The sequence below is a fragment of the Salmo trutta genome, chromosome 23 (assembly GCF_901001165.1).
Source record: "Salmo trutta chromosome 23, fSalTru1.1, whole genome shotgun sequence".
Lineage (NCBI taxonomy): Eukaryota > Metazoa > Chordata > Actinopteri > Salmoniformes > Salmonidae > Salmo > Salmo trutta.
In genome coordinates, this window is record NC_042979.1 from 4,064,412 (window position 1) to 4,082,515 (window position 18,104).

An 18,104-nucleotide genomic window follows, 5' to 3' on the forward strand; every position below is an offset into this window, starting at 1 on the left:
GAGCTGCCCAAAATGAGTGTTTAATTACTTTTGGATTATCTCCCACATACCCTCCTAGTATAATAATTATGCAGTTTATCATAGGCTATACGCATGTGATAAACATCATCCCCAGGCGGCCAGGCCTATAGATATGGTGACCACGAAAATACCTTATTTCATCTTATTTCTCCCGCCCTTCACAAATAGGGTAAAATGAACAATTAGACTATATTATATTACGCGCGTCACCTATAGCCTATTCAAGCGAAATGCCCTTGCCCCTGGGAAAGCCACTGATGCACGGCTCGATATGTTGCGAGCAGAGAAAGTGGACCCGGTAGCCGAAAACCACTTTACAGCCACTTGAATGTGGCAAGACTATAGTCTGCGACTCTGCGTGTAGGTTATTAGGCCTATAGTTTAGGGAGTTCCGCCCCTCGCTGCGGGAGCTTCAAGCTCACTGTTCGCCCGTTCCTCTACCAGTTCACCTCGCTGCGAGTCCAGAGCAACGGATCAAAGCTAGCTGCTGGGACTCCGCATCAAAGCTTCATTTCTCGAGGCTTCCATATGAACCTGTCGGTTTGTCGGGCGTGGGATAAATAACATAAACATCTTGTTTTGGGGACCCAGTTATTTTATATTGTTTTGGAGGGCGCGAATTGCTGTTGCCAGGCAAGTCAAGTCCGCAGGTAAGCGAAAACATTTGACTCTGCCATGCGTTTTTCTTGCCAGATAGCCGAATAGCACCTCTCTGACCGATAAATTACACCTCTGTGTTTATTCAAACCAGTGTTTGTTTCATTTCTCTAGGTTGAACATACAGCGGTCCCTCTGCTTAGTAGGCTATTTGCTCCATGTTTATAATCAGGCTAAGAAACCTCAATAGGAATGTCACAGGTGATCCTGCATAAAACCATTCATAGTCCAGAGCGCAATCGGATTCTAAAAGTGAAATGTTATTTATGACCATGGCTGAGCAAGGACAAGGAGCATGAAAATGTCAACATCTATAGATATTCAGGAACTAGGCACGTGCTCCAGGAGGCTAGAAGCATACTACTTGTTTGAGAAAAATACCTTCAGGAATCTTAAAGTCGCAGTTCGAATAAGACAATCCAAAGATCGAATGAGAGGGAAGTGTTCGAATCCTCGATCAAGGAATGGGGAAATTCTGGATCGATGTTCAAACAGGCGCGGTAGTCTCATTATTTGCCTTCATACACATTATTATTTGCCTTCGTAAAACCGCGTAATGTTCTGTAGATCCTCACAAGAACTCAATATGTCGTCCGTGATCGAGTTGAGAATGTATGGCCCTATTTCGTTACTAACACGTTTTGGCTAAGTTTATTACACCAGTCGTGGAATGTGCAGAGTATCGATCCATGCGGGAAAACTTCTTCCCTTAGATGTATGCGCGCATGCATGTGAGTGCATTTTCAGCATGGAATTACTGGTTTACAAACGAGTATCAAACTTGTCTTCATAATTGTCTCATAGCTGCTTTCAGTTTGAAAGTGAAGTCACTAGCGTGATTACCAAATGCAGGTAAACTGTATTGGACACTAGTAGTACATGAAATAAGCTCTTTTGATGTGGACTAAGTATAAAAGTAAACCAATTCATCAGAGTTTTTTCAGCTGTTCTGTCCTTGACAAAGCCCTGCTCTGCCTCTTGTCTTTATCTGAATATGACTGTCAAAAGTGTTGCCACCGAGTCTAACATTGACACAGACTGCATTCCCCCCTGCACCACACTAGCCCTGAGCAAATAATGCAGTGTGTGTGTGTGTGTGTGTGCGTGTGTGTGCGCGCGCGTGTGTGTGTGCGTGTGTGTGATTAACTACTGCTGCCTCTCTGCTGAAGCCTACCCCCTGCTGTCTCTGCCTAGCATGCAATAACAGAACAGTGCCAGGAAGCCAAACTGTCCTGACTGCTGCCGCCCCAACAACACAACACTACTGACCACACACACACACACACACACAGAGAGAGCGAGAGAGACAGAGGGACAAAGATGGCTTTTTATTTTCAGTCTGAAAGGACAAAGTTGACCCAGACCCGCCAATCGCTTTTAAATTTTTTCCCTTTTGAGTTCTGAAATTCTTAACAGCCATATGAGAATTTTCACTTCCAGTTAAGTGTTTATAAAAATTTTAAAAAATACTTGAATTTGTGTATTAACTGTCCAGCCATACTCATTGATAGATGTTCTGCCTACAGGAGTACATACTGTAGAATAGTGTCATTTCTAGGAAGAAAGAGATACACTCTGGCTGAGTATTTGGTTGTGTTCATTTCTTCAGTTGATGGAGCTGAAGAAATGGACAGCCCCCTCATATGAAACTCCTTACCACATTCATTCTTGTTTTTGTTTTGGGTGATAGGTAGAACATGGAACAGCAGCTTTGACTGTTTGATTCCAGCCAGGTCACCCGTAATACAAGTCGCTACTGGACGTCCATCCATGTCTGAGGACGTCAGGAGATGATGTGAAAACCGGCCCCTATGGGCAACAGTGAGCACTGTTACCTTCAAGTAGGTTTAATTTTTGCTAGGGGGGATGGTGGATGGGCGTACGCATTTTCCTCTGTTTCCAAAGGCCCCATGTTCGAATCTAGCGATAGAAAGTCGTTTTTGAGTTTTTAGTTTTAAGCCTCTCAAACCTTATCCGTTCAGAGTTAATACCTAACCTTAAGATTTTGGAGCTAACGCCTAAACTTAACCTTAAACACTTTTGCCACAACAACGTTTGCGCGACAACTTCGAAATTTGACGTTCGAGAAACCTGGATGAACGTCTAATTCTGACATGAGACAGAAAGCTAGTTGATGATTCAGAAGTTGACCATGTACCACACTGTCTGTCTGTATTGCCAATTCGCTCTATAGGTCACACATTTGAATATAGGCTACATTTGTAACTCCTGCTATTGGAACAAGAGTTGGAACAACAATCAGGGCTCTTTCCGGTGCTTTCCAGACAGTTCTTGTGTCAGAAAAACAACATCAAAGGAATTCAGTTTGTACTGCATATGTAAACATGCATCTCAGCAAACTCCCCTCCTATAGCCTGTGTCTAGCCTATTAGCTGGTTCCTAGATATTATTTATGTGGGAAACACAAGCTATAATATCAATAGCATAAATCCTCCAGTTTCTGGTGTTGTTTGACATTGGATGAGTAATCTCTTATATTATTACGCTACGTCATCTGTATTGCTTTCCTAATTCGTTTAGGGGGTGGGGATATGTGTGTGTACTACTGTGAACCATTTCCAAGGTTTGCCTCTAGGTATTTAGCTCTGTGTGAAGAGACAGTAGGACACCCAGGAGGAACAAGACAAATGAACCTCCTAGCCATGTGGATTTTCTCATCGTCCTTCAGTCTTTAACAGGACTTACACAGGGAGAGGTGTTAGTGGTGCCGGGCGGGTGGTGTGAGATTCACCCTGGTGCGACTTGCGCCTCTCCACATTCAAGGCATTCCGACCTCTGTGATGTTTCAGACGTTCTAGAACGTGAGACTGCATTCTAAAAGCCTTTATGTTCCTGGGGGTCATGTGGGCTGAACAGAAAGTAGGATTCTCTAATTTAAGAGTCCTGGGAAACGAGGACAAAGCTGAGAGCGTCTTAAGTTACAAACAACACTGGAGTGGAGTGATAGTGGCGGGGCTTGTTGAGTTTTACCACTAAGAGCTTAAAGCCTGTCATTGTTTCAACTTTTACTGGCACCTCACACAGTCAAACACTTGATGGATTGAACCTTAATTAATGGGTTAGAGTCGATCGGAATCAATGGAGCATTAGTGTGGAACCAATGGGACAGAGGTTGATCACTGTCATTGCTTAAACATTTTCTGGTACACACACTTTTTGCCATGGGTCAGAGAGAAAATGATGCTGTTTTATAGCTCATCTCATCCTATTGTTTATATTTTGCCACGAGGCTAAGAGAACATTTAGCAGTTTTTAAGAAATGTTCCTGCTATTCTACACATTTTGCTATTCCGACCCTGGTACCACACATACAGTCAGAGACTGGTCTAGCTAAGTAATGGGTTAGAATCGATGGGAACACTTGTAGCTTCCCACAGTGTCATAGACGTGTCATAGACGTGATGTAATATATCCTATTAACTCTTGAACAACATGATCATGAGGTGGTTACTGTAGTCTTTCTATCCTAGTTTGTCCTGCAGACAGACAGTTTGGTGATTCTCGAACCAGACATCATGCCAACTCTGTTAGTTAGAGGAGAGGAAAGGAGAGGAGAGGATTGCACCTTTTGGTTTTCACCAGTGGGTGTGAAGTATTTTCATCCTGACTCATGATCATTGAGCAACACCACAATCCACTATCAAATGCCTGTTCCTAAAAAGTTTAATTCATTGCGTTGATATGAATGAAGTTTTATTTCTTAATTCAGTTGGTGTTAAAATAAGCATGCTGTAGGAAATGCGTTAAACAATGCCTTATCTTCATAACCTCCACTGTTCTGTTCAGCTCCCTGAACCTCTGCTCAAGCACTGTATGTATGCTCTCAATAGCATTAATTTGGGTTAAAATGGTTATTGATTAACTCTTGAAGTTCAGACAAGAAACAGTACTGAGAATCGCCACAGTAAATACAAATCTGTTCACTATCAATTTCTGCTTTCTGCTTTCCTCTCTGCAGATCTTCTGTACAATCTTGTGACACCAGGCTTCTGTGTACCAATCAACCATGTCAGATCTTTCCATTGCCTCCACAACCCATCAGTGACGACCACTAAACGTTTGTTTCGGACAAACATGTCAGCCTGCGGCGAGTTTGCAGAACACGTGTGGAAACCCGGATCGTGTAAGAACTGCTTCCACCCGCGTAGCGCCCACTGTGCTAGCGGGGGCAGCATAGTGTCCTGTGGTACCCTGAGGGCCAGTCTGGGTGGAGAGGAGGAGGATGGCCAGGGGGTAACCGTGCCCTTGCTCTATTCGAAACCCACCATCGCTGTCCGCCCTACCATGATGCACCCTGACACCAGCGACATGCTGGCAGATGTCAACATGAACATAGAGCAGGTGAGAACTCACCAACTCAAATACAGATTTGTGAAAATGTATGCCTTTGCACTTTACCTTCCTATGAAATAACCATGTCAATATATAATAAATACCCAATACAAACCCATAGGTTTTAGAGTCACTTAATTCAAGTGATTCAATAAATGACTATGTTTTCTATAACCATGAATTGTGTTTCCCCTCCATGTGTCACCAGGAAAATCAGAAGAGTCCAGGGGACAGACTGGGCCTTAAGATGTTGGACCTGTCCCCTATCTACATAGACAGTAACGGCTGTAACAAGGCCCTGAGAGAAGCAGTACTACACAGTACTACAACCCCTGGGAAGATGGACTACCCGTGCAGCCGCTTCTCCCCTGGACCTCTAAGCCCCCTGTCCCCTCTGTCCCCGTCTGCCCTGCAGAAGGACTCTAGTATGATCATCAGCAGTATCTTTGTGACCCAGGAGGATGGCCACGGCCGGGGGCCTCATAGTGCCCACAGTCTGAAGGAGAATGGGAATAGCAACGGTGAATTCTCCTTCAGGCAACAAATCACCAAGAATACCAAAACCACCAAGAGCACTTACAATGGGAATGGTGTCGACACTAGGGGGTCTTCCAAAGTCCAGGTCGTCCAGGATGTACAAGCACCTTTGGGTATTGCTATCGACATCATCGCCACGGCAACCACAACAGCCGGTAACGGCATTGGTAACGGTCTGATCACCGCCACAGCCGCCCCAAGTAACGGGCTCACGTCTGGTACCACAGACTCGTCCAGCACTTATCTCGTCCCAGCCTTAACCACCGTGGGCTCGGGGGCCTCTCCGGGCCTACTAGTGCCCAACTTCCAACCCTGTGGAGGTGGCAGAACCAACTCCTTTCTCTCTGAGCCTGTCTCCAGCCTGTCTCTGTCAGACTCCTGCTCCTACCGCAGCAGCACAGACTCCCTCACAGGACCCGATGGCTTCAGACTGCTGGGGCCAGATAGTCCCACTCCTCAGAGCCTCTCAGCCTCCTCAGCCAGCCCTCCCTCAGAGGGACAGACGATGTCGTCAGAGCCCATCTATGCTGAGAGCACCAAGAGGAAGAGGAGGCCTCAGAGCGCTGGGGGGAACGGGAAGCCCAACCCCCCCCAGGCCCAAAAGCAATGCTCAGAGCTGGAGCTCACAGGAGAGGGTCAGAACCATAGGGCAAAGATAACTGTCATGGCCGCCCATACTGAGGAGAACAACCGGACCTTCTACCTGAGCAGCCCGGACTCAGCCGTCAGCACCCAGTGGCCACATTTCAGCCCCACAGCCCTCAGCAACCCTGGGAGTCCAGCCTTCAAGTGGCCCTCTAGCTCCTCTGTCACAGAGACATCCTCCACATCATCCCCAGCCTCCCTCCAGCCCAAGCCCCAGAACAGCCCCCCTATCCCCCCCAAGAGGAACAACCGTTCCCCCAAACCACTCCTCGGGACTTCTAGTCTCTCCCCAGTCCCGCTCCCTGAGTTCAGCATCCAGGGAATCCAGGCTCTGTCTCTATCCCCCAGGGAGAGCGACGTCCAGGTGCAGGTGAAGCCCCAGATGGAGCCCCACAACTCAGTCTCATCGGAGGCCCGGAGGCACAAGCTCCACACCACCGCCTGGAACTGGGAGGGCCGGATCGAAGAGGAGGAGGAGGGGGAGGAGGGCCATGCCCAGGAGAGTTCCTCTCGGAACAGGGTGATGGGGCTCATCAATGGGGCGGCTGTCTGGAGGGAGGCCAGGGATTGGAGACCCGCTGGGGGGTTGCAGGGCAGCACCCAGACCCTGCCAGGCACCGTGGCCAACAATGGTGCCAGTCAGAAACTGAAGCAGGCAGGCTGCAGCGGCGGCAGCGTAGAAGAGGGAAAACATAGCAGGAGCATGTTGGCCAAAACGCAGCCGTTGACTCCATCGTCTGTCTCCAGCACGGTGCAGCTCTCAGCAGAGGGGAAGAGTTCAAGCCAGGGCCCCACTCCTCCACCCCCTCCTCCTAAGAAACACCACAGGTAAGAAACTAGGCCTGGGTCTTTTGTTTTTACACACTCTATGAGCTATGGCCTACGGGTGGCATTACTGAGAGGGTAGAAGGAAGAGCAGTCATTGTACTGTAGTGAAGTAGCTTTACTCATCTTTGTCGTTGAGTCACTCTTTTGTAATGTACGGCACCTGGATTATTTCACTCACACTGAGCATTGAGCTATGGATGGTGTTCCTGAGAGTGCAGAAGGAATGATGGTGAGTCTGAAAGAGCAAAGGCCATGGCGCGTCTTTGTAGCTTACTAGTTGAATATACAGTATTGTCATTGAGTTCAGTGTTCAGTAATTTGAGTTGGAATTAGATGGCTTGCTTCATATTGATGAGACAACATTTTAGGCAAACGTGATTCTTAATGTATCAGTTTAGATAGGTATTTGTTTTATTTCCACTCTGTCATTTTCTTTATAGCTTTTAAAGGCTCCTCACTTACCCAATGCACTGCTTGGTTCAGGCATAGTATAGTACAGCGTGCCAGACAGACCATAGAATCGAGTGCAATTCTTTGTAGCGCTACAGTAATGAAACTCATTCATCATTAGGCAGTACATAAATTAAGTAACGCACGGGTATTAACACTTACTTTATGTAGTGTAGACATTTTAAATGTCCCTTGTACTCTAAAAGGTTTTTGCTGTCTGATAATTAACTATTCACTTGTCAGACTATTTTAGGAATGTCAACACAACAGATGAATAGTTTCACCACCCCCCCCCCCCCCCCCCCCCTCCCTCTGGTGCACCTAATCAGCTGACTAGAGAGGTCTGTTGTAGCAGCCATGTGGTTGGTTCTCTCTCTGGGTGTGATGGTTAAATGTTGCTCCTCCCTCGTCTTGTGCAGTGATGCGAGGCGAATGCGCCTACTGTGATCTCGCCTTCCATTGTGAGATTATTCAGCCGGTATCAGCCTCCATTCTCATTCTAGAAACCTTAGGATCATTCAGACTGTTCCGGAACCAGTCTCAATGCATTCCTTGTTCCATTTGTAGTAGTCTAAGGCTGGGGTTTACACGACGCAACTCGGAACACAATTTTAGTTGCTTGGAACTGAGTTGCTCCTTGAGTGCTCCGGGAAACACCCCTTGCAACTAATAAGCATCTCATCTGCAAGCTTTTCAACTTTATGCAGCTAGTCGCAAGAAACAGCCAATCAGAACTTAGGCTTTTGTCACATTTGAAGGTTCGGAACACCGGCCCAGTTGTCATGTCAACAACACAGACGGTACATTATGAAGATCGGCAGAAACTGCTTCTCCAGTAGAAATCCCTGATCACACTTGTAGGCGATGACATGACAACGTTAGTAAGTTAAGCTCATGCGTAGAAACACATAAATCGGGTCTAACAGTCGTCTCGCGCCGAACTGCACACGTGCAGGCCGTCAAATCAAAGGCACTCCTTCGATATAGAAGAGTTTTTCACAAAAATGAAAACGTGTCAGCTTGTCACTTTCACGAGGTTGGAGTAACAACATGTTCAATTACTTAAGACGTTGGCTAAGTTGTGCCAAGATTTCAAGAAAATGCACAACTAAGGAAGAATTTTTCACTTCTCGTTGACTTCTCAAACCCCAGCCTGGTCTGCTTGGTCTGATTTCGCCAGCGTTCCCGGATGTTGATGCTAACACAAAAGCTAAAAGGCCCATTCATTTTCATTGCTGCCCCATTTGAATGCAGAGTTACGCTAACTCTGTAATCACAATGTACAAGGCCTAATGCAGCAGATGGCATGGGGTGAGTTTAGAATTCTCAAACAATATGACAGAAGCAGCTTCAATTTCATTTGGCTGTTGCATGCTATTTTAACCGTGTTGGAGTTGCTTCATGTAACAACAAAGTTGTTTGGGATGATGTCACTTGCAACCTGCAACTGCAAACTAAAACTGCATGCAAGTTGAGTCGTGTAACTGCAGCCTAACTTTTCATTCTAAAAGTCAAGAACAAAATGGGCAGTAAAAATGTTCCCTGTCATATTCTACGTTTGTTTTGGCCACCACACAATAGATGGGACTGGGGGAAAAAAGGGTCCTTGTGCCTTGTCTCATTGACACTGACAGGCACACACAAAGATAACATTGTCAACGAACTAAGATGTTGATATGTTATTATGCATCTAAGATGCGAATATGCATTTAACTAAGCTCTAATTCAAATGTTCATGAAACTAATCAATGTTTCTAACATTGGTAATAGCTAGTTGTGACCTAGCTGTGAAGCAAATATAGTCACATGGCTATATAAAATAACCTAGCTGTTAAACTCTAGTGACATTTCCCCATGTACTATTTAGACCACAGGGCCTCAAATTATTAATACACCTTGAGGTTTCTGACTCATATACCCAACGCAGAAGGAGACATAGTTCGCCGCCGTGTTGACGTCAAATGGTCATTTTAAAATAAACCTTGCTTTGTCGGGCATGTTGTAGGTTTAGAATACAATTGTAAGTTCCTCAAGTCCTTGCAGAGTTCAGAACAGAGCAGCTTTAGGTGTTTGGTCAACAAGACTGTGCCGATTCTCTGCTGGTTTTCTGTGTAGATGACTATTTCGACATGTCATTTCTACGTTTTAAACTGCAGGGAAGCTGTAGAGGTGTTAATTGTGTATTCGTATGGAAGTGTGTTAAAATGTGTCAAACCTATACAGTATTAGGCTAAGTTATTGGGGAGCAAGATCATTGAGGTATCAAGATGATCCCAAACACTTTTCTCTTAATTATTTGGCAACTTAAAGTTTGACATTTGAAACTTTTCAATATGAAAGAAATTAGTCTCAGCAACAGCTTTTGTTTTGGCTGGCTGTAGGGAACTCTAGAACCCCTGTTGCTGATTGCATTTCCCAGACCCTTATTTTTGTTGTAATACTAGTAAGCTGATGCATCTCTCCCATTATATTATGACATTGCTAGCATGCTGCTACTGATAAAAATACACTTTCTAGAGACACATGTGGGAACATGCCTTTCCCTAGCAACCGTCGTGCTTTTGGGTATTCTGTTCTTATTTGTTTTCCAAGAGCTTAACTGTTACAGCGCACACTAGGACTAGGCATGAACTGCCACGCCAGTTCTTCCCGTGTTTAAAGAACGTGCCTCAGAGTCACATTAACCCTCACATAGGCTTTACAGTGAACTTTCCCTAAATAATGAAGCTCTGTCAGCTTCACAAGATCTCTGCTCTCTGTCTTCTGTTAAGAAACAGCCAGATGACAACAGATTCAACTTCACAGCTCACAGTTCACCCAATATAACTCCGGAAACATCTTGAACAGACTTTAATCCCACAGAGACAAAGTGTCTTAGAAAGCCTTTGAGAAGAGTGTAACACAGGAAAGTGTGTCCCAAATGGCCCTTTATTCCCTACACTTTTGACCAGAGCCCATAGGGAATAGGGTGCCATTTGAGACACATCCAGTGATGCAGTGGTGTTTCCACAAGGCCGAGAAGGAGGAAAACAGGCAAACCAACCAAACCCTGATGAGGCAGCATTTTTGTGTGATGAATCATTAAAGGACCAGATGGTTGAGAAGTCTGTCCTTCTCACGACGGGAATCATCATCTCAGTTCTTTGATCACTGTGAGGGACCAAACAAACGTCCTCACTGGGAGGCCTTTGTGTGAGGTGATACTTTTGATGCAGTCCTTTCATCCTTAGTGGGTCATTCCATGTGATTTCCGCAATGCATGATACCCACCTTCTCAGATTGCTCTGAAATCGTTTCTGTAGTTGGAAACATAGAATATTAGTATTCCTGAAACATTATTTTTGTTGCAATTTGATCTTTGAGAAATTAAGCTAATTGATTACACCCAAATTGGCCATTTTAATTTCTAGGATTCATATAATATTCAGTAAATATAGTATCTTACATCCAATTTGGACCAAACTAACAATGAGTAAGACATGAGGAATCCAAAGAAATGGTCTAAAGCCACCCACGGACCCGCCACACCAATCCCAACAACGAGTATAGAGTATCAGTTCTCTGTGTCTGGTAGTATGGAGCTGCATCTCTGAGCATTTATCTTCATCCTAGGTAATGTATTCTCAGTGAATTTGGTGATGTTTTTTTCCCCCTCTGTTCAGAGAAATTAGTCATTGAAGTTGTTAGGTTTATGTCCCATCCTTCATCCTGATATTACCAGGTTCTGACCACTAGATGGTGCTGTTCCTGCTATTAGGTGATTTCCCCCCAAAATATCCCCACCCCCTCAACGATAAAGGGACATTTCACCCAAATTACAAAATTACATTAGTTTCCTTACCCTGTAAGTGTCTATGGACAAGGTATGACAGCAATCCATGCTTTGGTTTTGTTTGCAAGGCCACTGTTTCAAATGCTAACGTTTTAGCATTTGTGGCACAAATCCAATGCAAGTCAATGGTACCAACAAAAACAGCATGAGTTACTGTCATACCTTTTCAATAGACTGCTTACAGGGTAAAGAAACCAATGTCATGATGGTGGGTGTTGAAATCCTCTTCATTGTGCTTTTTGAGGTGGAACGACCCTAGTGACAGTTGGTCCAAGCCGTTGTGTGTGGCCTACCATCTTACCCCCATCAGTCCTGTGTGTGTATTATGGGATGTGGGTGTGTCAGTTAGGTCAGGGCAGGACACCCGGATGGGTTGCCTAAAGTAGTGGAAGAGCAGATTGTTGCCCGGGGCAACTCCCAAACTGTCCATGGCAATGAGGGTTGCCATGGACACCCCCAGCCAAGATCCCCCCCCCCCCCCCCCCCGCCTCACCCCGAGATTAGCTTTATCCTTTCCGGATGGCAGAGAATAGACTAGATAGCATAGTTGCTGGGTTTGAAAGAGTACAGGGGAAACGCTGCAGTGAAGAAGTGGTGCGTTTGTGTGGTTTGTGGAGGTTATGAGATACGGGTGTTTTTTTTTGGTGTTTGAAGGTGCCATTGCTTTCTCTGTGGAGAGAGACTTTAAATACACACATGACTCTTGTTGAGGGAGTGTTGCATTACTTCATAGCTTGTGGTTTTTGAACGAGAGTAAGGACCTGGAATCATAATGTGTCTGATGGCCATCCTACCTGGACCTTTGCTGATACTTCAGTCTGAGGTACTGTACGAGACTTTTCTGAAACATACCTTTAGCCAAACTCTGTTGAACAAAAACAATAGGGTCTTGTAGATATGATCTAGTGAACTTTCTTTGTTGCCCTATGTTGAATAAGATGGTTCTAATCTTGGTAAAATTCTGATTCTGTGTTGTGTTTTTGGAAGTACTGCAAATGAAGGTTATTTTTCGTCAGACCAAAACCATACAACTTATGGACTGAAACAATAACATTGCAGTAGGATCGAGATCGTTAGAGATCAGAGGCGATCTCTTGTCAGGTGTCCCCCATAGGTTGGCACTGCTTGTCAGAGCTGAGAGCTGAAACCAGCCCTGTGTGTGAAACCATTGCCTGCTGCCCAGATAGATACTGGCATCTCCTATCTGATTACATAAACCTCCCCATGTCATGCCTTCCAGGTTTATTTCTCCAGGGTTGGGATGTGGATGGAGGTTACAGGCTGCGTCCTAAATGGCACCCTATTCCCTTTATAGTGCACTACTTATGACCAGAGACTAGGGCTCTCGTCAAAATGAGTGCACTATGAAGGGAATACGGTGCCATTTGGCATGCAGCCCCAGTCATCTGGATAGGAGGTGATGGGGTGAAACGCATCTTCCATAAAAGACGGTTGGCAAACAGACGGACGTAGGATATATCTGAACGTTAAATGGGTTATATCCATCCTGGGAGCATGACTGACAGAGACCTTGAGGACTCATAAAACATAAAGCTCTCTAAGGCGTAGCTCTCAGCGATGGCAGACAGAGCACTGTGAAACCAAGCGTTGCTGCACCACACCACACGTCCCATTGCTGCTGCTGCTGCTGCTTGTAGTTCTGCTCTGCACGTGTTATGGGTACAGTGACTGCTGCCCATAGAGAGAGGAGAGAGGGAAGAAGGGAGAGAGAAAGGGAGGGAGGAAAGGCCTGTGCCTGTACATGAATATACTTCCCAAAGAGGGAGGGGAGGGAGGGAGGGGAGGGAGGGAGGGCCCTGTGCCTGTACATTAATATCCCTGGCAGCAAGGCAGTGGTTTATGACTGGCCTGCTTTTCAAATGACCTTGTTGCTGAAACAATGGTCACTATTCTGCTCAAAATAATAACTAACCTGCATTTGCAAGGCAAGAAAATCTGCATTGCAACAGCATTACAACACACCAACGTTACTGGTGAATCACTGAATGGTCCTGGAGTTGTGTGAACTCTTCCACACTTACTTCAAGTGAGTCGCTCTAGATAGGAAGTGTCTGCTAAGTGCTTAAAAAGGAAATGAACGGTTCAGCCATTGAAACAGAATCTAGTCATTCTATGTCTATAGTGCTATAAGTATGTGTCACAGTGTGTCACTGGCTGCTGTCCTGTATTATAGATGGGATCATTTCTTCTTGGAACTGATACAAACTGTTGTGTTGCCTATGTGTCTTATTCGTTTATTTGGATCCCCATTCCCAGTTACAATCACAGCAGCTACAGCTACTCTTCCTGGGGTCCATGACTCATCACAGCAGGTTGTGTGCGTGCGGTGTATGTGCGTGGCCTCTTCACAGCAGGTAGTCCTCATCAGGCTGTGTTAATGTTGTACTTATAACCTCGCTAGCCTAACACCATGTTTAATTAACAGGCTAGCTTGCGGATGCTGCGGTGCTGCTGCTGAAAGAAGGCTACAGGAATGCTATTTTCACGACCAGCCATGGTGATAGGGTAGCATACAGAACGATGACGCTGTTACTTGACTTCATATCATAACATTCACTCCGTTTTCTCTATATTGACCAACAGCAATGAGCCAGTTATAGATCTGGATTGTATTTTCTGAGAAAGACCCGCATGAATGCATTCAGGGACCCTATATGTACATATAATGTACTCTATAATAATGTTATGATGAATTATCATAAGAGTGGGCTTCGCTATTGCTATTCATAGCAGCACATGACTCTCATCAATGGTCCTCATATCATCCTCTAACACTCTGTATCGATCGCTAAATAGGCTACTTGCCAAGGTCACCCTCTGGCTCTGTAAAGAGAAATCGTGTTCTCAGTAATCTATTTCAACCAGAGCTGTCCTCCTCGATTCCCTATTCCACTTCCAATTTTAGAGACGCAATTGTGTGAATTGTCTTGTTCCATTTTTTAATGGAAATATTTATCATGACCAGGCTGGAACAGAAATCATTTTTAGATATGTTACTGTATAGTAATAGTATAGATGTGTATATAATAGTTTAGATCAGGGGCGGGCAAACTTTTTGTCATGAGGGCCACATCTGGATTTCAAAATTCAACAAAGGGCCGCAGAGATTTTGTTTCACCGATTTGTTTCACCGATTTCAATTTGCGGGCCAGGAAAAGGGCAGTTATTTGAAATATATAGGTCTATTATTATTTATACATACTTTCTATCTAGTTTTAGAGTTTCAAGTTAGGGATATGATAAATGAAAAAAAATTCTTAACGTTTAAATGGCAAAAAGTTTGGGTTTCACGGTGCGTACCTTTCAGATGGTTAAACATTTGGGCAGTCTTGATACAACATATTGAACAGAAATGCAATGGTTCATTGGCTCAGTCTAAAGTTTTGTACATACACTGCTGCCATCTAACGGCCAAAATTGAAATTGCGCCTAGATTCCTAAGTCATATATTAGCCTTTCTCTTGCATTTCAAAGGTGATGAAAAACAAATACAAATAAAAAAAGTTTTTTTTCTTTGTATTATCTTTTACCAGATCGAATGTGTTATATTCTCATACATTAGTTTCACATTTCCGCAAATTTCAAAGTGTTTCCTTTCAAATAGTATCAAGAATATGCATATCCTTGCTTCAGGTCCTGAGCTACAGGCAGTTAGATTTGAGTATGTCATTTTAGGCAAAAATTAAAAACAAAAAAAAGGTCTGAGCTTTAATTAAGCATTGCACCTGTACTACCATTACAGCACCTCAATTCCACCTTGGAAAGTTTGCATTTCCTTCTCATTTAACTTCTCAAAGTATTGCCATACAGGACTTCGCTGCTCTCGCTTGCCTTCCTCTGCCATTTTTCCAACTATTAACGACGACGATGTAGTGGTGGAGAGTCGACTTCAAAATAATGGACGTCGATGCCCGGTGTCAACACCCATTTCTGAGTGTCAAGATTACGGAGGAGACTGATTAGTTGCCATACTTCCAAGAACACAAACACACATCTTTCATTGCCAGCCAGCGCGGGACAGAGAGAGGGGGGAGGGGCACAGTATGGGCAGGTTGGCCACCAGGTAGGCGTAAATGTACACTATTACTCAACCCCTTAGACACTGGTGATTTATCAGAAAGACATATGCCTGAAGAGCTAATGGAAGCCATGCCATGATAAACAAGGTTTCAGAGATGATTATTGTTTCGGTAACCTTTTTATCCAACCATCATCTGACAACGTAGACACGGATCACACAGTTCAGGCAGGGGAAGCGATGGAGGCTGCGGCCTACTTTAAAGTTACCTCGCTACTAGGTAGCTATTCTCTTTTGTAACTCAAAGGAGGGCTGTGTGACTGAGAGAAATGGAGAAAGAGAAGAGAGAGAGACTCAGCACCATAGAACATAATCTACCACAACATCACCCACAAGCAAGTGAGGCTCGTCTTTCAACACTGCCATCTGTAGTCCCTTTATAACTTAACCGCTTATAACTCACCCGCTCCTCAACCCCATATAACTCGCCCTCCCCTCCACCCTGACGCTTCTTTAAAAATACCACACGCATGTAACGATATCATGAGTGTCAACAGATCCACAAGGCTTCTTAGCACTGTTGTTTACTTTCTACATATTAGTTATAAGTACTGAGATCCAGACAAACACAGATGGATTACCTGTACACTGCAATTGACTTTTGAAGGTGAGGTGATTTACGGTAGAGCCTACAATAGCAGTGTTACCGGGAACGTGATAACTGGAAATGTCTGGGAAATTGCCTTTGAAAGTTTATCGCAGTACACAGGACATTTATCTGCGTTTGTTTGGATCCCGTCCTAAGTGTCCCTACGATTCAGAACAAATAACCTGTGCAGTTATAAGACATTGGCACTGTGTCATGAGACCCTAATGATGGGAGGCTGTTCATGCATGTCTTCTCTTAAAGGCTCAATCTCACTCAAGGTCCGTCCCTGTAATGTATCCTTGACTGTCACCGAGGAGGTTGTCTTTAAATTTACTCAGGACACTAATTAAGACTATTCCATTCCTATGGTAGATGGGGGGGAAATCTGATGAGGGAAATCTGATATTTAGGATACAAATGATCTCAGAGTTTGAAACTTAGAGAGAGTACCTCAACCTCTCACTCACTCACTCTTCCCTCTCCCCCCCACCACACTCTCTCACACACCACACTCTGTCCTTTACTTTTTACCTCCACCTCAACATTTCCACCGTCTTTCATCATCATACAGTGCCTTGCAAAAGTATTCATCCTCCTTGGTGTTTTTCCTATTTCGTTGCATCACAACCTGTAATTTAAATAGATTTTTATTTGGATTTCATGTAATGGACATAAAAAAAATTGCCCAAATTGGTGAAGTGAAATAAAAATAATTACTTGTTTACATTTCTTTCAAATGGAAAAGTGGTGCATGCATATGTATTCACCCCCTTTTCTATGAAGCCCCTAAATAAGATCTGGTGCAACCAATTACCTTCAGAAGTCACATAATTAGTTAAATGAAGTCCACCTGTGTGCAATTGTAACGGCCGTCGTCAGAATTAGACCAAGGTGCAGCGGAGGATGTGTTCATCATTAGAATTTTAATTCAAAAAGAGAACACTTTACAAAAACGAAACAAAAACGACCAGAAACAGTCCTGTCAGGAAAACACACTAACAGAATACAATCACCCACAAAAACCCAAAGGAAAACCAGGCTACTTATGTGTGACTCCCAATCAGCAACAACGAACTACAGCTGTGCCTGATTGGGAGCCACACACGGCCCAAAACAAAGAAATACAAAAACATAGGAAAATGAACATAGAATGCCCACCCAATGTAACACCCTGGCCTAACCAAAATAAAGAACAAAAACCCCTCTCTATGGCCAGGGCGTTACAGCAATCTAAGTGTCACATGATCTCAGTATACATACACCTGTTGTGAAAGACCCCAGAGTCTGCAACACCACTAAGCAAGGGGCACCACCAAGCAAGCAGCACCATGAAGACCAAGGAACTCTCCAAACAGGTCAGGGACAATGTTGTGGAGAAGTACAGATCAGGGTTGGGTTATAAAAGAATATCAGAAACTTTGAACATTCCATGGAGCACCATTAAATCCATTATACATTTTTTTAAAGAATATGGCATCACAACAAACATGCCAAGAGAGAGCCCACCACCAAAACTCACGGACCAGGCAAGGAGGGCATTAATCAGAGAGGCAACAAAGAAACCAAAGATAACCCTGAAGGAGCTGCAAAGCTCCACAGCGGAGATTTGAGTATCTGTCCATAGGACCACTTTAAGCCGTACACTCCACAGAGCTGGGCTTTACGGAAGAGTGGCCAGAAAACAGCCATTGCTTAAAGAAAAAATAAGCAAACATGTTTGGTGTTCGCCAAAAGGCATGTGGGAGACTCCCCAAACCTATGGAAGAAGGTACTCTGGTGGGATGAGACTAAAATTGAGCTTTTTGGCCATCAAGAAAAACCCTATGTCTGGCGCAAACCCAACACCTTTCATCACCCCGAGAACATCATCCCCACAGTGGGATGTTTTTCATTGGCAGGGACTGGGAAACTGGTCAGAATTGAAGGAATGGTGGATGGAGCTAAATACAGGGAAATTCTTGAGGGGAAACCTGTTTCAGTCTTCCAGAGATTTGAGACTGGGATGGAGGTTCACCTTCCAGCAGGACAATGACCCTAAGCATACTGCAAAAGCAACACTCAAGTGGTTTAAGGGGAAACATCTAAAGCCCAGA

The 18,104-nt window shown here is 44.4% G+C and overlaps 1 protein-coding gene across 2 annotated transcripts in view; it reads left to right on the forward strand.

Moving 5' to 3' along the window:
• The first annotated feature begins 446 nt into the window (after positions 1-446).
• Positions 447-18,104, forward strand: part of LOC115159110 (inactive tyrosine-protein kinase PRAG1) — a 33,111-nt gene continuing 15,453 nt past the window's right edge. Inside the window, exons 1-3 of one of the 2 annotated variants that reach the window (XM_029708533.1) lie at positions 447-671; positions 4,658-5,040; positions 5,240-7,041. In XM_029708533.1, the coding sequence (XP_029564393.1) occupies positions 4,774-5,040; positions 5,240-7,041 (2,069 nt within the window). In that variant the 5' untranslated portion in view covers positions 447-671; positions 4,658-4,773. Of the gene's footprint in view, positions 672-2,261; positions 2,520-4,657; positions 5,041-5,239; positions 7,042-18,104 lie in introns of those variants that run through there. The other variant, XM_029708534.1, reaches the window with a different exon arrangement.